Source organism: Balaenoptera borealis, assembly GCF_965194805.1.
Source record: "Balaenoptera borealis genome assembly, chromosome: 4".
NCBI classification, from domain to species: Eukaryota; Metazoa; Chordata; class Mammalia; order Artiodactyla; family Balaenopteridae; genus Balaenoptera; species Balaenoptera borealis.
This window is the reverse complement of record NC_138861.1, coordinates 80,568,752-80,590,444: the sequence shown is the minus strand read 5'-3', so window position 1 is coordinate 80,590,444 and position 21,693 is coordinate 80,568,752. Positions and strand designations below refer to the sequence as shown.

Genomic DNA, 21,693 nt, shown 5'->3' with positions numbered 1-21,693 from the left:
TGTGAGTTAAATACTGGGATGAAACTTTGGGATTTCAGTGCTTTAGATAAGCTATGTCTGTGAATGAAATTCTCCAAGCATCTTGCTAAATGTCTCCTATGCCATCATTAAAGAGGCAATGACAAGAAAAATTAAACCTTGCTTTTAAAATGTTGACGTTTTTCAATTAATTCTCTTCTGTATTTTCTTCTCATGACCTATTTGCGTCAAAGCCATGTGTTCACACTGTAAGGCACTGGTGATTCTCTTGTCACAAGCTGGCTTCCGCAGCCTTTAGACTAATAATGCTCTTCAGCTCAATGACAGGAATTTCCTGCTGAGATCAGGTTGTTTGACAGCCAGGATCCTTCAACCAATTCAGACTACAAAACAGCCTTGAAACAAGTTGGTCCAGCTCTGAACTGCCTAGAGAACAGGCACTATAATATCCCTTCCCCAGACTAAATTGGCAAAGAGCTTGGTAGATTCAAGGATATGAAAGGAAATCAGTTGACTAGAGCATTTTGGACAAAGGGGAGAATAATGTCTCAAAAACAAACCAACTAGTGCACAAGTCTGTGAATGTTTCTCTGATGTGATCCCAAAAGACTATCCAAGTGAAAAAGCTCCCTGGAAAAGGTCAAAGGAAATGACTGATTAAATGATTACATCAAAACTGAAAAAATTCACCTGTCAAAAATATCCTGGGGGGCTTCCCTGGTGGCGCAGTGGTTGAGAGTCTGCCTGCCAGTGCGGGGGACGCGGGTTCGAGCCCTGGTCTGGGAGGATCCCACATGCCGCGGGGCGGCTGGGCCCGTGAGCCACAATTACTGAGCCTGCGCGTCTGGAGCCTGTGCTCCCCAACAGGAGAGGCCGCGATAGTGAGAGGCCCGCGCACCGCGATGAAGAGTGGCCCCCGCTTGCCGCAACTGGGGAAAGCCCTCGCACGGAAACGGGGACCCAACACAGCCATAGATAAATAAATAAATAAATAAATAAAAATTAATTAAAAAAAAAAAAAAAAAAAATATCCTGAACAAATTTAAAGGGCAAAAACTAAAGTAAGAAAGCATTTGCAGCACATATGACTGAAAATAACTGGTACTTTACGATATCAAGAAGTCCTACAATTTAATAGGATGAGAATGTCAGTCGAAAAAGCAGATGAAGGAATATAATGGACAATACATATACACACATACATACAGTTGCATAATACAATATTATTTTAGAATGTCCCATACTATTAACAATCAAAGAAATGAAAATTAACATACAAATGACATGGCATTTCTTTACTTCTCAGGTTTCAATCCTGCTTTTTAAAAATGAGATTACTAAGTGGGACTCAAGTGTACTGAACTCCAAATAGTGCTGAAACTGCTATGTACAACTGATGGAAGTTGGCAAAATTTTTCTAAAAAGCACTTGTATCAATATCCATATCAATATATAACAAAAGTTTAAAAATGGTTATACCTAGCAATTTCTCGTATAAGACGCTACTTAAAAATACCAAAAGTGAAGATTCAAGATTTGTGTACAGGCTGCTTCATACAGTGTTATTTCTAATAGTAACAAATAAGGAATTTATAGGTCTAACAGAAGATAAATATTTAAATAGATTCTGGATAGGTGACTCTCAAATCACACAAGCTTTCCAAGCATGATAAAATGAATTTAGCTAATAAAACTTTTACTTCATAAGGTAGTTAAGGGTGTCAAATAAATACACCCAAAGTCCTTAGAACAGTGCCTGGCACATAATAATAATAGGCAAGCATTATTATTTCATAATTATTAAATATTAATATTAAAAGGACTTATTCACTGACAAACTTGCAACTGAAATTTTTATCACCTTTACCACTAATTAGATAGAATGGCAGAGAGGCAAATAGTTGTAAGGGTAAAGGCTTTGAAATCAAACAAATGGAAATAATCATAAAAAGATCACATATTTATTGGGGAAATTTAAAGAAATAATGCATTTAAAGTGCATTTAAACATCAGAGTTCTCAAAATGAAAGGCGCATTGTCATTATTATTAATCACTATGATTATCAGCAAAATATACTATAAATAAGTATACTAAATGTATTTATTTTTAATTTTGGAAAATGTCAAAAACAATATATAAATATACAAATAGAAGTAATAAGAAAATGAACTCCTATGCATACAATTCTAAGTTTTAATAGTTTTCAACAAATGGCCATTATCATTTCATTTATGCACCCACTCCCAACATACACACTGGATTATTTTGAAGCAAATTCTAGACAGCATTTTACTTAAAAATGTCTCAGGGTATATTTCTAAAATACGAGCATTCTTTTACTTTTAACATAACCAAAATATCATTACATCTAAAAAAAGTTCTTTAAAATCATCACACGTCCAGTCTAGTCAGTATTTAAATTCCCTATTGTCTCATATATTTTTTGTTTGAGTCAAGATCCAAGGAAGGTCCATATATTGCAATTATTCTGTCTGTTAAGTCTCACTTTATATGTTCCTTCCCACTCTCTCTTTTTATTTTCCTTGCCAGTTATTTGCAGAGGAAACTGGATATATTTGTCCAAAAGAGTTTCGCAGTCTTGATTTTGCATACCGCAGCCCCATGGTGTTGTCCAAAATGTTTCTCTGTCTCCTTATTTCTTGTAAATCGGTAGTTAGAATGATATTCAACTTTGGGTTTTTTTGGCAACAGTAGTTCAGAGACAGTGTTTGTACTCTCACCAGTAGGCATATATTGTCTTATTTTCTCTTTTTTTGTGATGTAAGTAGTCACTAATTACTATTGCTTAGATCCATTCTTTTAGTGGTAATATTCTAACTCTGTCTTTTTTCTTATTAGCTAGAAAAATATGAATGCTAAAATTTTTATTCCAATTTCTGAAATGAGATGGTTTCCTAATATTCTCTGAAGGGAACATTTAATTCCATTTTAGAGTTTTTCTGATTCTCACAGATGCTTATTATGCTATCACAGATTCCAACCAGCACAAGCCTGCTGGTTGCCCCTCATTGGAGGTCTGGATGCCAGCTCTGCCGGTCTCCAAGATCAAAGATGCCAATGCCAGCCAAGCACTGTCCCTTCTTTGGAGGTCTAAGTACCATTTCTGTTCACCACCCTTTTTATGATTTGAAGTTCTCATAAGTGCAGCTTTTTTCCCCTTTGTTTCCCTGGCCATAGGTGCTGTTTTTCCCTCTAGTTACTACCTGTGTGACACATAAGTGTTCTCATGTTCATCTAGTTCTAAGATTTCATTTTTTAAATATTTAAATCTCAGAACAATGTGGAATCAAGCCTATAAGGAGCGCCGTAAATGGAATCAGTGCCGTCTATTTTCCTACGGTTAACCAGCTAATCCAACGCTACTTATGAAAAAGTCCAAGTTTTCCTGGATAGTGTTTGTTCTTCCAAATAAATTGTATGATCCACATGTCAAACTCCAGACAAAAGCATTTAGTGTGCGCTAAAGGCAGTATTTAAGTCAGTGGGGAACAAACTCTTGCTGGAGAGAAGTGTTGCTGTTGTGACACTCAAAGGAAGTGAAGGCAAAGCATCCTCTAGACCCTTCGGAAAGGCTGGTGTCCTTTCTTTCAAGTTCCAGTCTTGCTATAGTGCCCCCTGCAGGCGTAGACTTGGGGAAGCCAGGGAGCAAACAGGTGGTTAGCAGAGGCCCAGACTGCAAATCTGAGGGTGGATTTTGAAGCTGAGAAGAAAAAGAGTTCAGTAACTGGCTATTTACAGTTTTTTGCTATTTCAAAAGTGTTTCCATGAATAGCATTCTGCATATACCTTTTCATGTATTTGCCAGTGCATTCTGAGATAGATTCCTAGAAATGAGATTGCTGGGTTAAAAGATAAATGCAAAATATAGCCAAATTCTCCTTCAGAGAAATTTACCATTTTCCATTCCCAGTAGCAATCTATGAAAGTGCCTGTTTTCCCTCAACCTCATCAACATTTAGTCAAACTTTGGGATTTTTGTCAATCTGATTGGTGAGAAACAGTATCTCAGTTTAGCTGTAATTAGCACATTTCTCTTATGGAAAGTTGTGAATATTTTCATGTATATAAGAGCTATTTGCATTTCTTTTTCTGTGAACTGTCTGTTCATATCTCTTTTGCCCATTGTTCATTTACCTCTCTACTTTCAGAAGGCTTTTATATATTAGGGATAGTAACTCTTTAAATTGACATAATTTTCAAACACTTTTTCTGATTCATCATGTGTTTTATACTTTGCTTATTGGAATTTTTGCAATGTAAAAGTTATTTCTTTATATGGTTAAATTTATCAATATTTTTTTCTCCTTGCATATGGACTTTGATTCATAATTAGGAAAACTTTCACACCCTTGCATTATAAATTCCCCCATGTTTTCTTCTTGTTTTGTATTTTCTTCTTGTTTTATATTTTCATTTTTTTTTGTATTTAGAGATCCAAACCAGTCAGAATTTATTCCGTCTTCAGTGTCAGAAATGGATACAATTGTATCTATTTTCCTTGTGGTTGACTAGTTATCCCAACACTATTCATTAAAAGTTCATCTTCTCCCCACTGTGTAAATGCTACTGAGGCAAGAGATAGATGAGTCCCAGGGTGAGCAGCAGGAGTTCGTTCCCTGTGGACAGAAACTCCATAACAGCAGGAGCCAGAGAGGAGGCTGGGCTCTGCCCAGATGAAAGATAGGAAACCACGTATTTCTCATTCTCAAAGTCAAGGAGACCTTCCTGACTATAAAGCTTCTTGGAGGTCAAAAGGGGAGTGATGTTAAGCTACCCATAGGCCTCTTCGCTGGAATCCATCTTGGCTAAGAGATGCGTGTGCACACATGGGAGGTTCCTGAGATATACCAAATACGGACTCAGAACCAGGCAAATCAAAATGATTCGCCAAAGGACACCCGGAAGAAATGCCCTATAAAAGTGATTCAAACTACCACAAGGCTGCGACTCTCTCTCTCTGAGCCAGCCCATGTGTCTATCCACATGTACCCTTCTTCCTCCTAATAAACACTTCACTTGTTTCACTACTTTCCGTCTCTACGTGAAAATTCATTTCCACACAGTGATGGGCCAAGGTCTTGTCACTGGCTACTGGTCCCTTGTGGTCTAGTGGCTAGGATTTAGCGCTCTCACTGCCCCAGCCTGACTTCAATCTCTGGCCGGGAACCGAAACCCTCCTTCAAGCCGTTGCAGGCCGAGGCCAGCCGAGATCACTACCTTTGTCATATGTTAAATACAATAAGGTCTATTTATGGATTCCCTATTCTCTTATATTGAGCTTCCATTTGTACACAATAGCACAGGGCTTTAGAAATACAGACTCTGAAAAATGTTTTAATAACTAAGAGAGTCAGTCACACACTTACAGGATTTTCATGTGTCCTGATTATTTGCTCTGATAAATTTTATAATTAACTTGCCAAGTCCCAAAGAAATATAGTTTATTAGTATTTCCTGGAAAAGCTTAAATGTTATAATTATCTCAGGGAAGATTAAACTCTATATGACATTAAGTATCCCTGTCCAAGAACATGGTATATATTTTCATTCGTTCATATAGACACACATATATATTGGACATATGTCTATATCTAGGTGTTCTATGTGCTCATCTATTTTTCCTTTTGTAAACGGAATTGCCTCATCCACGTTATCCTTTCCAAGGTTGATTTTATAATCTGATCCCACCCTGGAATTCTCTTGTTTGTAGTTACCCCATCAGTGTTTTTTGGTTTTCCACATACATACTTCTATCATCTGCAAATAGAAGTTAACTCTTTCTTTCCAATTCCTATGCCTCTAACTGCATTTTAATTTTATAAACTAATTCCTGCAATAAAAATGTTAAGTGATAACAGAAATACAGAACATACTTGCTTTGTGCTTGATATTAAGCAAAAGTCTCAAATGTTTTTCCATTAGGTAAGATGCTGACTTTAGGGTCAAGGGTTGTAGGGGGTGTGTGTGTGTACGCGCTCACATACATGAATCATATTTTTATTTTGTTTTTAAAGCATAATACTTTTAAATATTGTTAAATATTGTTATGCATCTATGAACATGAGCAGATGATTTATCTCCCTAGCTCTATTAATACAATGGGTTATATAAATGTTTGTTGATATTTAACTATCACTGCACATTGCATTCCTGGAATAAATCCACATGATCATCATGTATTATTCCCATACTAATATTGAGATTGGATTGTAATTTTATTTTAGGTAAAATCTTTGTAATGTTTGGAGTCTATAATACACTCATGTCATTCCTAAAATGAATTTGGAATTTTCCTCTTTTTTTTTCTGTTCTAGAATAGTTTAGATTGAAGATTTTCTTAATTTCAAAGTTTGGCAAAATTTTCAACTGGGCTTATTCAGGGGTGTTTTTTTTTTTTTTTAAATTGGAGTCATCTCTCTACTTCCTCTGTTTGTTCTATGGTAATTGGTCTGTTTAAACTCTATATCTTTTAGGATTAATGCATTTCGATAAATTATTCATTTTAATCTAGATTTTCAAATATATTTGCATAGGAATATGCAGAATAACCTGTTATATTTTTTCCTCAGTTTGAAGGAAACATTGCCATTTATATATATATAATTCATTCCAGGTGGACGACGCTTTCTGTTTTATAATTTTGGGATTTTTTTTTTTTTGGTTTTAATTGTAATAAGGTCATAGTATTTATATTACTTCAATCACACACACACACAACACAAACACAATCTTACTGTTTCTATAACCATACTGTTTTGGGGGAAAAGAGTGAACTTATTTTGACTTGAGAGATATGTAAATCTCCTTCCTATTATTAATGCTTCTTATTTGTCCTTGCATCTCCAGTGGCCTCTGTTGTTGCTATGGTGTTGCTTACTGCCCTGAACCATGTGCCTACACTGAACTGCTAAATCAGAGAGAAATAAATTTCAATTTTCTTGAAACTGCATTTTAGATCTCTCTCTTTAGCTCAGCCTTACTGTATCTAACCACAGACAAATTTACCAAGTTTACCAAGTTTATAAAGTTTAGCTCTGAAGAGAGATTTGGCTCAGTGACAGGGAGCTTTACAAAATGGTCAGTTCCAACTAATACAAATAAGGTGTGGCATGCATTTGGGACTAATTCATAAAAGAAGATGCTTTTTGTTATTTTGCCACTCTCTTTCCCACAGTCACTTCAAATTCTAATAATCCTATTCCACAGACTAGTTAATTATATTATATTCTGAGGAGATTTATAATGCAACCCAATAAATTATTAATTTTGAATGAGTAAAGTATTCAAAACATTTGTCTTAGTATATTCAGGCTGCTATAACAGAATCCCATAGACTGAGTGGCTTATAAACAAGAGCAATGTATCTCTCACAGTTCTGGAGGCTGGGAAGCCCAAGATCAACCTGCTTTCAGATTCAGTGTCTGATGAGAGTCCGCTTCCTCATTTAAAGATGCTTCTTCTGGCTATGTTCTCACATGTCCGAAGGGCAAGTGAACTCTTTGGGATCTCTTTTATAAGGGCACTAATCCCGTTCATGAGGGCTCTACCATCATGATCTAATCATCTCCCAAAGGCCCCACCTCAAATACCATCACACTGGGGATTAAGTTTCAACATGAATTTTGGAGGGATACATTCACTCTATTGTAGCATTCTATTAATTAAACAACTATATAAACATGTGACATATAAGTAAAGACCATGAAAATAATCTTGCTTAAAAATTTTATGTAATATTTCAGAAAAAGTAGTTGTAGTTGTGTGCAATATAAAATTCCCCTTCATCCAACTGTCCTGGAATCTTCCTTTTAAGTGCTATTAATAGCATTTTTGTTTCATTTTACAGAATCAACCATCCTAAATTTCTTTACTTCTTAGGTAATAACTCAAGAATTGACTACCGAAGTTGGATAACATTTAGCAAATAAAGAAAACGCTATTTTTTCCTGTTGGTTTGATTCTTTAATTAGCCAAATTTTAATGCTGTTTGTTCTAACAAGGTGAAGTTAAATTATTATTTTTTTAAATTTACAGAATGATTCTCATGCTCAACAAATCATTCTATGTTGTCACATTAGGAAAATAACAAGCATATTTCAAATTTATTTGTATTTCAGATATCATATTGTGAAAGTACATTGAAAATTAATTTTCACTCATATATGAAGTGGGTGGTTTCTTACAAGCTTAATTTATGAATAACTTTTTAAAAATAATTGTAAGGTCATAAGTCTTACCCTATTCCACTGGGGATAACAGCTTTTATTGCTTTTCAGTATTCTCAGGGAGTCATTTTTACAGTTACTAGAACTTAAACAATTTCTTAATATCACAATTTAGAGAATGTATGAGGCAAACAAACTTTGGCAGGGTGGCACATGATCCTAACCAGCATTCTCATTAACATCAAGTGATGTAAAAATCACATAATGTCTTTATTACTACAGTCCTAAGAGTTAAAAACTCAGGTTCACAAATTATTTAGTAGGTAGGGGAAGTAGGTATATAGAGAAAAAGAAAGAAATTGGAGTGAATTTAAGGTTTTGCTAGCATATGCCCCTCATATATATTAACATTTGAACGTGTTTCATCGAGAAAAAAAGGTGTGTGGTCAAATGTAATGCACTTGAAATTGTAACATAACTGAAAGCCTATATCTTAGCTTGAGGTAAGCAAAATTTTAAAAATATAGTTCTTTAACATACTTGAGGTAAATAAATTATAACATACTTGAGGTACATAAATTATCATACAGCTTATGAATGTTTAGTTATTTCCTTAAAAACAGTTTGAGAAATTCTATAATCAATGAAATCATGTGTGTTTAAAATACTTTATGAATATCCATAACTTCTTAACCCATAAAACATGAATGTTTCTATTGCTTTCTTTCCTTATTTTTGGAAAAATAAAATTCTGAATACAGGCATAGCAGTTTGTTGTATATCATTCAGCATGTGTTGCAGCAGAGAAAGTTTAAAAGCTGCTTAATTTTAATACTGTTTCCATGGTGATAAAGTGGAGTCACATCATATATGTATTTAATTTAATCAGATTCAACTATGTAGACTTGGAGACAAAGAGACAGGAACAGAGGAAAGGAAAATGGAAAGAGGTGTGGGGAGAAATTAAGAGACTGTGACGCAGATACAGAACGACAGAGACAAAAAAAAAAAAAAAAAAGGAAAAATAGTGCATACAGGGCAGAACATTCCATTTATTGTTCTGCTCCATAAGTCTGTGTATTCTTGAGTGGTTCACTTTGCTCTCACAAAAGGACATGTCCTCACACTCTGTGAGGGTTATATTGTACAATTGTATTTGTCATGTGTATGTCTGGTAAACGTATACTACTGTATATATTCTTTATATAACAGAACACCACATTAAATGAATACAGAATTTTATGTGTAATTTAAGGTAATTTTGAAAATATGATTTTTACCTTACAGGCTTATTTTAGAGCCTACTCCTATAATATGATGAAGTCCCTTCCCCACCCCATTCATATGACCCAAGCTCCAAACAACAATCTTAAAAATAAATTTTTGGAGATTATTCAAATTTTGAACTAGGGATAGTCTTTGTATTATCAAAGCTAAATCACAGTCAAAGCCCTTGACAGTGACATTCCTATTTAGTCTCTTTCACCTAGAACAATACTATCTCTTAACCACTCATTAAAGGGCTGAAATCATAATCCTCAATCTCATCCTCATCTTCAGTCCATCACTCATTTAGTCATTTAACCAGATAAAAATTTATAACTGCTTATTAAGCATTTAGCTTAACTCATTAGCAAACAGAATCTGTAAATCAGGTATTATATCCCTTAACTCTACAATTAAAAAATTGGGAGAGATAAGCCAGATAGCTAAGGGGCAGAGTTAGGCACTGAATATAGATCTTTCTGAATTCAAAGTCCGTATGAGTTTAGAAAGTTGCCTTTAATGCAAAAATCTAGAAAGAACAATATTTAAATAGAGTGACAGAACATTGTTTTCAAAACTGTATTTTTATTTCTGTAGTTGGCATAATACTTACCATTTAAATGTTCTCATTTACGAAGCAGTTTTAAAACTCTTCTGAATGTATTATACAATAAAATATCCATATACTTTTTTTGTTGTTGTTGGTATATTTGTCAGACACCCATCAGTTATGGTTGTGTGTCTGATTGGAAGATCTTTCATTTCAAGAAAATGTGATATGTTTCCATGGAGATCAGCTTGAGATAGCCCAGTGACGAACTTCTTAGCTATAATTTCACATTGGTTTCTATGGTTTCCAGATAGGGGAAGAAAATGAAGTTGCCGATTTTTTTGTAACATAAAAGGTTATTGGAAAATAAGAGATACTGCTCAAATTAATGTCATTCCCCCAGGAAAGCAACTGCTGTTACTGCAAAACATGAAAGATTTTATGATGTATGTCATACATCTATGCCATTTACTATACTCATAACAAATGAGGAACTAACATAATACTTAAACAATTTCCAAATTTCACAGAAATTTCTCTTAAAAGGGGGAATTCTCTATGGAAATCTGTTTTAACAATGGCTGCTAATAACTAGCTTGCTATCTCCACTTCATTTTTCTTACATCTTTGAAGATGGCACACACTGCCTCTGTTAGATCAGTTAAGGACATGAGTGAAAACTCTAACACAGAGATATCTCTTACTTTATTTTACACCTGAGACCAGAATTTATACAGTTTTTTTGGATAGTTCTTGTCATTGTTATTAACTTATCTATAAGGTTGTGTCATGAAGCAAGAACTAGTAAATACTGGACCTCATATTCAAATCCCATTAAAGTGGCTGCACATAAATTAGGCTGATCAAACACACACCACCCTTTCAGTCCTATTCTCCAGCCTGACTCTTTAACTTACCAACCCTCCCAATAGTTGGCATGCAGCCACACCAGTTATTTATCAATTTACCATCATCACATAGGATAAGATCAGGGTTGTCTTTTCTTAGAAAGCATGAGAAATTCTAATGGAACAGTAGACCAAAAGCCAAGAGATGTGGATTCTATTTCTATCTTCATTTTTAGATGGCTTCCATGTCACTTAACCAACCCATGGCTAATCATGTGTATACATTTATTCAATAGGATACATGACTAGCTTATGTACTCTACAGGATTACTATAAATTTCAAATGAGAAAAGCATTCAATTCTTCAACAGCACATAGATATAGAAAGCTTTAATTATTCATTCTTCACTTATTATTCATACTTAAGCCCAGTACCAAAGTGTAGCCCTAGTAGCCCAGTTTTTCCAAGTAAAGGGAGAGTATGTGTCAAAATGAAGTTCTCCTCCTTTGCTGACAGCAAGCAAATGTATTCAGTAACTGCCAAGTAATATTTTCCTCATAATAATATATAATAATATAATTTTCCAAGAAGTGTATGAGGCACTATAAGAATTACATTATGGCTGGAAATTTGATAAATTTATTCAAAAGTCAGTTTTAAGACACATGGAGAACAACAAAACAGCTTGCATTTGATGTTTTATGTATGATCAGGTTATAATAATCCAGTGAGAAAAGTCAGAAATAGCAAAAGATTCAATATCTCAATTTTTTTATAGAAACCAGTGGTCACAAATTTTAATATAAAAATAATTTACATATTTATGTGTATATACATTCCTAAAATAATTGTTTTTTAAAATATATATGTATATGTATGTGTGTATATCTGTATAGATATATGTGTGTGTACATATCTATATCTATACAGATATACCCACGTATGCACACTCCACACACATACATACACACACTCACACACATGCGGGCACATGCTTACACATACATATATAAACCTAAAGAGGTAGGCTTTAATCCTCACTTCAAATCAGAAAATATTCAGGGTGAAGGTAAGAAAGAAAGAAATTGCCATTTTAAAATATACTACTCATTGCATGCCTCATGCATTCCCTATATCTACTTCTTTGTTGATATACTCTCTTGATAATGTTTTTCACCCCCATGGCTTTCAAAACAATCTAGATAGCTCCCTATCTTCTCTAGCTCCAGCTTGAATCCTTCTCCAGAACTTTCAACCTGTAAACTTGAAGAAAGACTAACAGACAGTGTAACTTGGAAGTAAAAGAACATATTCTAAAGCTTGACTCCAGGCTCCACTGTTTACAAGTTTTGTGTTTGGGAAGGTTTCATGTCACTTCAAACCTAGGATTTATGGGTTTGTAAACCATTTGACCAAGGAAGAAAGAATTTGGATCTGGTTCTACAAAATATGCTGGCCATACCTGAAAGCAGATAGCTTCAGTAATACAGCTTAATTCCAAATTGGCCCTGAGGAAGGGAAATCTTCCTGGTGGGCAGTACATGAAATAGTACACAGAGTTGTTGCTTGGCCAGAGGTACAACTGTATACCAAGCCATAGATGCCAGCTAATGGCTTGGCAGGCTGGGCAGGGAATTAGAAGGAACACTATTGGAAAACTGGTGACAAGCATGGGAATGGATTACGTGAACAGACTTCTCTAAATGAGCACAGAGTAGGAAGATATTCAGGTCCCATATAAATACTCACCAAAAGGATACTCAGCAGAGGAGTATCTTAATACCCCGGTGGAGAAGATGACCCCTTCTTATGGCTGTCACTCTCTTTCTCAGCCACTCTGTGCTTTCACAATGGCTCAGAGACAAAGTGGTCATCACAGCAGGGATGGAGATTATGTGTGTGCTCAACAACGTGGACTTGCACTCATCGAGGTTAGTCTGGCTGTAGTCACTGTTGAGTGCCCAATCTACCAAATGTACAGACCAACACTGCACCTCCACTGGCACTATTCCGTGGAGGAAGGAAGGGAATCATCAGTGCCAGGTTGATTTCATTAGACCATTTCCATCATGGAAAAGGCAATACTTTGTTCTCACTTTAATACACACTTAGTAACAATGTAGATTTACTTTCTCTCCCTGTGACCTTCCTGTGAATACCATCATCCATGAACTTACAAAATGTCTTAATTACTACCATGGTATGCAACACAGCACTGATTCTGACCAAGAAGCTTATTTTTTATAATAAAAAGCAAATAATGTATAGTAATGGGCTTATGCTTATGGGAGTCACTGATCTTACCATGTATCCCAACACTGATAAAATGGTACAATGGCCTTGTGAAGTGTTAGTGACTGCGGCAGCTGGGTAACACCACCTTGCCAGGCTGAGGTAATGTCTTCTAAGATGTTGGACATCCTGTAAACAACCAACAGATATATAGTGCTATTTTCCCAGAGTTGAGATTTACAGGTCTGGGAATCAAGAGGTGGAGATTAGAGTGGCTTCTTCACAATTACCCCTAGCAATACACTAGAGAAGTATTTGTTTCCTGTCCCTATAACTTGGAGCTTTGCTGGTCTAGAAGTCTTAGGCTTTCATTAGTGATCACAGCGATGGTTCCATTAAACTGGAGGTTGAGAGTGCCACACTGCCATGGATAAAGGGTCTTTGTGATGTCCTCTTTTGGGGATAGGATTAGTTTTAAGAGAGAAAGTTGCATCATGTTAGGTGAAAGCCTATTTTTGCTACTGTCTTTATTTGAAATATAGGTACGGTTAGGAAAGATGTGCACTGATGTCGAGTTGACAAGGGGTGGATTACGGTGGCTTTCTAAATGTCAACTTAGCTAGGCTTGAACTACTTTTTCCAGAATTCCCTCCCCTCTATGGTTTCAGGTTAGGATTGGCCACAAGAGAGAATGCATGAGATAGGGATGGCGGACATGAGCCAGCATCCATTTTACACTTGGAAGGCTGGTGTAGACCAGCAGCCCTGCACTGCAGCAGCTCGGGTACGCTGCTACTCATCTTCTGGCTTGATTGATAAGAAACAGCACCTGGGCCTGTAGCTATTTTAACTCCTACCAGTTCTTCTCCAGCTCTTTTGAGTCCTGAGCAAGGTGACTGTGCAGTTCCGCAGTGAAGGGCACCAGCTTCTCCCATAAGTCATCCATGTCATCTTAGTTAGAGACAGTGAGAAACAGGCACAGGTTCCAGCTTGCGGTCATGCTCCCAGTGCATCCTTCTCAACTCCCATTGGCCCTGGCTCTCCCTTACTTCATGTTCAGTTTTCCTCCTTTACTGTGAACATATTTAGTACCAGATGCAAAGGCAACAGTCTTGTAAAAACTTCTCTACTAGCTCTCACAGCTACATTAGTTTTAATTCCCCAAATCAACCCTATATTCTATACTATTCACACTGCTTCTGCCTCTCTGATTAAATCCTGACTGAGATAATTAGTATAAAGAATATACAAAAAAAAATTCTACAAATGATTAAGACAAACAATTGAATAGAAAAATGGCAAAAGCAACAAATAAAAAGGTCAGGGCTTCCCTGGTGGCGCAATGGTTAAGAATCCACCTGCCAACACAGGGTCATGGGTTCGAGCCCTGCTCCGGGAGGATCCCACATGCTACAGAGCAACTAAGCCTGTGTGCCACAACTACTGAGCCTGTACTCTAGAGCCTGTGAGCCACAACTACTGAGCCCACATGCCTCAACTACTGAAGCCCGCGTGCCTAGAGCCCATGCTCCACAACAAGAGAAGCCACGGCAATGAGAAGCCTGCGCACCGCAATGAAGAGTAGCACCCACTCGCCACAACTAGAGAAAGCCCGCAAGCAGCAACGAAGACCCAATGCAGCCAAAAATAAAATAAACAAAAAAAAGAATGATTAAAAAAGAAAGGTCATATACACAAAAAACCCCAAAACACAAAAAGCTAACACAAGATGTTTGACCTTATCAGTAATCAGGGAAGCATAAATTAACATATGAGCTATTATTTCATGCTCATCAAAGTAGCAAATATTAAAATGCATGAAAACTCTTAAGAGTGAGTTTGGATGTTGAACAAGAGGAGGTTGTACACATTGCTGGTGAGAAGGTAACCACTTTGGGGAATAACTTAGCAATACTGATAAAGCTGAAAATGAGCATTCCCTAAGACCTATAAATTTTACACCTAGGAACATGTCTTTTATCCAGAGAATAATGATATCTATATATATCTGAGCTTGAGGAACAGTACACTTACCCTGAAGCTGATCATCCAGGAGTAGGAGGTGGTCTCCATTGCCAACTGTGATAAGTCACCCATAAGATAGTCCCAATTATCCTTGCCTTGAGGCACTCATGCTCTTGTAAAATGAGGAGTCATGGTGTTTTCAAAAGAGGAGTGATACTACTAAACTAATTTTTTAAAAAATGATCATTCTCACTGTTGTGCTTAAAAAAGATTGTGTGCGACTGGGTTGGGGGGGTTCAGGGCAGCCTTGACGGTCATCAAGTGTAAAGGAAAGGAGACTGGCTAGAGAGTTTTTATAATAATCCCAGCGAAAGTATGGTGGTTCAGATCAGGGAAGGAAAGATAAAGGAGGTGAAAAATGGTCAATTATGAATATGTTTTTAAGAAAGATTCAATAGGATTTGCCAAACAATTAAATTAATTTGTTAAGTACCTAGGCATGTATATCCACTGAAAGATACCTAGCATAAATCATTAAGCCAGAAAAGTACATGCTTCATTAATTCTACTTTCAAATATTTATTATTCATAATCCCCTGTAATCTATACCCACTGCTACTGCCTTGCTTTCAGGCACTATAATGACTATTTTCAACGACTTTTTAATGTTTTCAAATGCATTTTATTTCTTCGATTGTGCTATATTTCAATGCACAGCAGAGTATTTAAATGACAAGCTGACTTTGAGACAATTCTGTATTACAGTAACTGTGATGCTTACTCATCATTCCACTCTTTTGGGGTGGCTCTGCCAACAGGGGAGGGGTTCCATTCTATTCCAACCTGTGTGGCTGTAAACACCCACACAACAACACAGAAAGCGGTTCCGCTGGCTAGCAGAATATCACCATATTTGTCATGAAAATCTGGTGAGTGTTTTGAGTGGCTCTGTCTTGCCCTAATTTGCTGAATGCTTCGAATCCTGAGACTACTTAGTGCATTTCTGACCAAGGGAAACATCATGAAGGTATGACAGAACTGCAGTTGCTTGAAGCTGCTGGTCTATTTCCTTGCAAAGAAACCTGCAAAAACAAAAGATAGGCGATGACATCTGATCCACGTTTAGTTCTTCCCACTTTGAAGGTTTCACCCACACCACGTCTTGCAGTGTGGCCAGGCAGGTAAGTTTTGATATCATGATGTCTGGAGTTGAGTCTTAGCGCTGTCACCGATTAGCTATGTGAACTTGCACAGTTAGTTAACCCACTGATTAGAGAAATTTTCCATCTTGCTGAACTCCACATGACTTACTTCTACAGTAAATTTTGTGTTATCTAGGAGCCTTAAGCCTATCACCCAAAGAACTGAAGCTATAGATTCTAATAACCATATGAAAGCATAAAAAAGGAAAATTCAATGGCAAACTGAGACAACAATGTCCAGCTGATAAAATGGCTAAAATTCCAACACGCCCCACTAGTCCAATGACCTGTCTATGTCTACTATAAACTCTGGTTTCAGTCAGAATTACAAGGCATTCACAGGGTATGTCATACCTCCTCCTCTTCTTCTTGCTCCTTTTCTCCATTCCTTTTAACCTCCTCCCCATTTCTCATTTCTACCGGTACCTCTTGCCTTGCACTTTCCTACAGATAAAATTCTACTTGCCTTTTAAATCCCAGTCTAAAAGCCACCGTTTCTGTGAAGTCTTTTCGAAACCTCCCTAGGCTGAATAAGCCAACTCTTCTCCGGGCTTCTACACTTTTATAACCCTTCTTTCACACCATGTGACATGATGCATTCGCTTTATCATTTTTAAAAACAATTTTTTTAGAGTAGTTTTAGGTTCACAACAAAATTGAACGGAAAGCACAGAGTCTCCATATAATTCCTGACTCCATACATGCATGCCTTCTCCATTCTGTACCAGAGTAGCACATTTGTTATATTTGTTACCATCAATGAACCTAATTACAGTCCTTTATCATATATGTCTTTTGCAAATATTTTCTTCCAGCCTGTGGCTTGTCTTGTCATTCTCTTGAGGAATTATCTTTACATTCTCCTCCAATAGTCTGCAAAATCTTCAAGATCAAAAGATGTAATTTTGCATACACAATAGCTGATACAAAAGCAAAGAAAGAACATTTTTGAGCTAATCTGAAATATAAATGAATGTTGGTATCCTCATAAGAAGTTAAAACCAACTGAGAACAAGCCAAAAAAAATCATGAAATCAGATGCACATGTCCATAATAGCCCTAATAATTCTTTTTTTTTTAACAGATAATTCTACTGAACAAGAGATATAGAAGCAGAAACACATGAAGGAGTTCTGTCAATTTCTCTTCTCTGTGCAAGCTGTCAAACAGTGCTCAGTCTCTAGCAATGACATATGTTAACTGTGGCCCAAATGCAGGCAACATGGATACAAAAGGGCCTGAGGTCAGTACTTGTAAACTTATAACTGCTCACTGAGATTTGCTAACTCAAATGATTTTATTCCCAACTTAGAAAACAAGACCCTAAGGTTCTCTTTTATTTCCTACCAGATGGTAAAGTGGTACTTTTTGTGATTGTGACAAACAGGGCTAAAACAGAACCAAATGCATTTCCTCTAAGGTTCCAAACATTCAAAATTTTTTCCTGTTAGTCATGAATCTCTTCACCAAAAGGCACTACAGGTTTAATCTGAATTGAATTCAGAGAGTTGGTTGAAAGTGAAATGGATCAGAGTATGACAGGTGCAGCCTTAATCCAATACAAAAGCACTTGTGCCACACATAGCTTTCAGTCTTTAGGAAGGCACAGAACCAGAGAATAATTTGTGATAATAGGGATCTCTTGTGGATCATCAACTCATGCCTGCTGCTTTATGACAAATTGGTTTCATTATTCCTATCCTTTCAATGTTAAGTTGAAGCTCAAATACTTTGTCTCCAGTGACAATGATCGCATCCTTTTGTAGATTAGTTCATCCTCTGGCTATTCCCATATCTGTGAACATTTTCTTTGCCATCTAGTCTGAATTTGCTTGTACCAATGTGTCCATTATTAAGAATTTTTTTATTAGGAATGCCTTCTGTAGTACCTTTGATCTATTTTTGTTTATAAAACACATGTAAGAGCTAGGAACCCAGTGATTAGAGAAATTTTCCATCTTGCTGAACTCCACATGACTTACTTCTACAATAAATTTTGTGTTATCTAAGAGCCTTAAGCCTATTACCCAAAGAAATGAAGCTATAGATTCTAATAACCATATGAAAGCATAAAAAAGGTAAATTCAATAATATAATGCAGGTAAAGAAAAGGCTTCTCAAAGTAGATGCTTTCTGATGAAAACAGCCTACAAAGAGAAGGAAGAAGACAGATTTCTCTAAGTAATAAGAACAAAGCAGAGGTTCTCTCATGCCTGTGGCAATAAAAGAAAAGAAATATGTTCTGAATAAATATAAATAGTTAAAGGGAGCGAAGTATCCTATGAGGATGAAAAGGAAAGACTGATCGTCTCGTCTATTTTATACAGCAATGCTGAAGCTCAGTTCAGGAAAAATAATTAACACCGGACCTCAATCTAATGGCGATAGGGAGGTATACAGATTTGAAGCTTCACTGGTAACAATAATAATTTTAAATCACTAAAGGCCATAAAAAGAAGTAAAGCATAATGCAGGAAGGAAACTAATATTTATTATATATGCTTGTTTGCCAAACATCATGCCAGAATTTTGCACATCTGCCAAAAGAGTGTGGTATGGTGATTATCTCCATTTTACACACAAGAACAAATGACAGGACAAGATGTGAACTCAAGTCCTATGATTCTAAATCCAGTGCATTTTTCAACTATGTCATGTTTTCTTAAAGTATATTCAATTCCAAGCATTGGAAACAAACAAACATACAAAGAAACAAAAACCAATATGGTTACCAGAGATGGGTCTTTAGTTGAAAATGTTTCACTTCAGTTTACTATATATTATATTTATGGAGTGACTACTGGCGTGGCAGGGCCTGGTCTGGGTGCTATTGGTACCACCCCTACTCTTATGGTAGCTCATGGTAGAGGGAGGGGATGGACAGAGCACTGTTATAAGGGAGGAGACAAGGCTACAGAAGAGCACAGGGTGCCCTTAATCCACATAAGAGAGGTACATTTCAACCTGGAGTTCTAGGAATGGTTTTAGAGGAAATCACACCTAGGTTAGATCTTGAAGGATGATTAAGAAACATAAACACAAAACTGGTGGGAAAAAAAACGTAGACCAAGTAGCACAAGCGAAAGCACAGACAGCTGAAATAGTATGGGGGCAGGGCAGCCTGATGAGCTCAGTAACACTAAGTAATAAGTGCTGAAGCAGCAAATGCCCACAGATGAGCCTGGAGGGATGAGAAAAGGACAGCAGCGGACACTGAGGACTTCATATGCCTTGCTGTGGCATCTGGACTCAATTCTGTAAGTCAGTGTTTCCTGTTGTTGAGAAAACCATGCTCAAACTCAAAGCCTTTTATGTGAGTTAACAAAGAGAATTCTTAATTCTGTGATTTTTCCCTTCACAATAATATAAAGAAATACAAGAAAATAATATTCAACTATTCTTTGTTGAATAGTTTGATTCATTTTTAATTTGAAAATTTGTTTTGGTTTCGTAGTTGTGTTAAGCTTTAAACATAAAGAGAATGAATTTGATTTTATGTTTACACATATATAAGTGATTTTATAATCAAATAATTTAAGATGATACAAGTTGAGATGAAATAATTTGTTTCCTCTTTAAAAAGATGCCATATGTATACCCAGAGAAAACCATAATTCAAAAAGACACATGAATCCCAATGTTCATTGCAGCGCTATTTACAATCGCCAGGACATGGAAGCAACCTAAATGCCCATCAACAGACGAATGGATAAAGAAGATGTGGCACATATATACAATGGAATATTACTCAGCCATAAAAAGGAACGAAATTGAATCATTTGTAGAGACGTGGATGGATCTAGAGACTGTCATACAGAGTGAAGTAAGTCAGAAAGAGAAAAACAAATATCATATATTAATGCATATATGTGGAACCTAGAAAAATGGTACAGATGAACCGGTTTGCAGGGCAGAAACAGAGACACAGATGTAGAGAACAAACGTATGGACACCAAGGGGGGAAAGTGGGGGTGTGGTGGTGGGATGATTTGGGCGACTGGGATTGACATGTATGCACTGATGTGTATAAAATGGATAACTAGTAAGAACCTGCTGTATAAAAAAATAAATAAAATAAAATTCAAAAAAAAAAAGATGCCATATGTAATCCACATTTGAGAAACATTCTTATAGGTGAGGAGAAACTACTGATTGGTTTAATCAGGAAAAGGTTGAGGTGGGAAAAAATCTGGAGGAAAAAGCACTTTCCAAGATAGGTTAGGTGGAGAAATGGTAAGAAAATAGCAAAAGTGGCAGAAAAGTTAAAAGGTTAGTTAAGTGTTTATTTCAATGGTTTATTAAAAAGATGATGAGGATCTGAATTAAGTACTGATAACAGACAGAGAGGAGACAGAATTGAGAAATATTAGGAAAAGAAAATCATACTGATTTGGAAAGTAAGTTGCTCTAAGTAAATTGTGTATTCTATTCACTTAGCCTCTGCATTAAGATTATGACCAAAACTCTGTCTCAATTTCTGTTAAAAATCAGCAGACACTGACACTGTAGCTTTTAGCTGATCCCAGGGAATTAGAGTTTGGGTGATTTAGATACAGAATGAAGAAAGGTCAAAGGAGACATAATTGAGGTGTGCTAGGAATGACAGGTCTAGATACCTGAGTAGAAGAAAGAGGAGGAATCCTAAAAAGATTTACTGTATGGTCCTAAGGGAAAAAAAAAAGAAATTTCATCCAGTCTAAGTATAGCCTAACATGGATCAGTAAATGACCTGCTTAGCTATGATATAAGGCTTTCTATCTAATTTCAGTAAGAAAATTGGAAACTGTGTCCTACTTCTCAAATGTGTCCAGATAGTACTGTTAAGTATCTCACAGGGAGATAATGCTCAAGAAACAATCAATACCGAGGTTTCCCAACCTGGACACTATTGATATTGTGGTCCAAGTAATTCTTTGTTGTGGGTGGATGTCCTGTGCATTGCAGGGGGTTTTAGTAGCATCCCTTCCTCTATACACTACATGCCAGTAGTACTTCTTTCTCTTTAGTTGTGACACCAAAAATCTATCTCCAGACACTGCCAAATGTCACTTGTGGAGCAAAATCATTCCCTGTTGTGTACTGAGAATTCCACTGTCATATACAGAGTAAAGTGTCTCGTCACTTCTCCCACAGTCTTCTAAATGGCATTGTTCTATTCAATACAGAAGGCTTAAATTCTAAGAAAATACATTCCCTACTATGGGATGCATGAAGGTTGCCCAACAATATTTTTTTTCCTGAACTAATCTCAATTTTTCAAATTTTTTCTGCAGTATAACTTATATGAATCACTTAATCTATCTAGGCATCTGCTTCCTCATCCATAAAATTAAAAAGTGGAACTAATTTAGCTTTTCCCAAACCTGCCTGATCCTAAGAGTTATTTGGACTCTTTGTTACAAAATGTAGATTCCTGGGCTCCATGTCAAACGTATTGCAACAGAGTATCCAGGGGAGTAGCCT

At 36.3% G+C, this 21,693-nt stretch overlaps 1 protein-coding gene across 1 annotated transcript in view; it reads right to left on the bottom strand.

Annotated features, from left to right (window-relative positions):
- Positions 1-1,008: 1,008 nt before the first annotated feature.
- Positions 1,009-21,693, bottom strand: part of COX7B2 (cytochrome c oxidase subunit 7B2) — a 99,881-nt gene continuing 79,196 nt past the window's right edge. Inside the window, exon 2 of the mRNA XM_082390817.1 lies at positions 1,009-16,110. Within this exon, the coding sequence (XP_082246943.1) occupies positions 15,806-16,051 (246 nt within the window). The 5' untranslated portion in view covers positions 16,052-16,110 and the 3' untranslated portion in view covers positions 1,009-15,805. The remainder of the gene's footprint in view (positions 16,111-21,693) is intronic.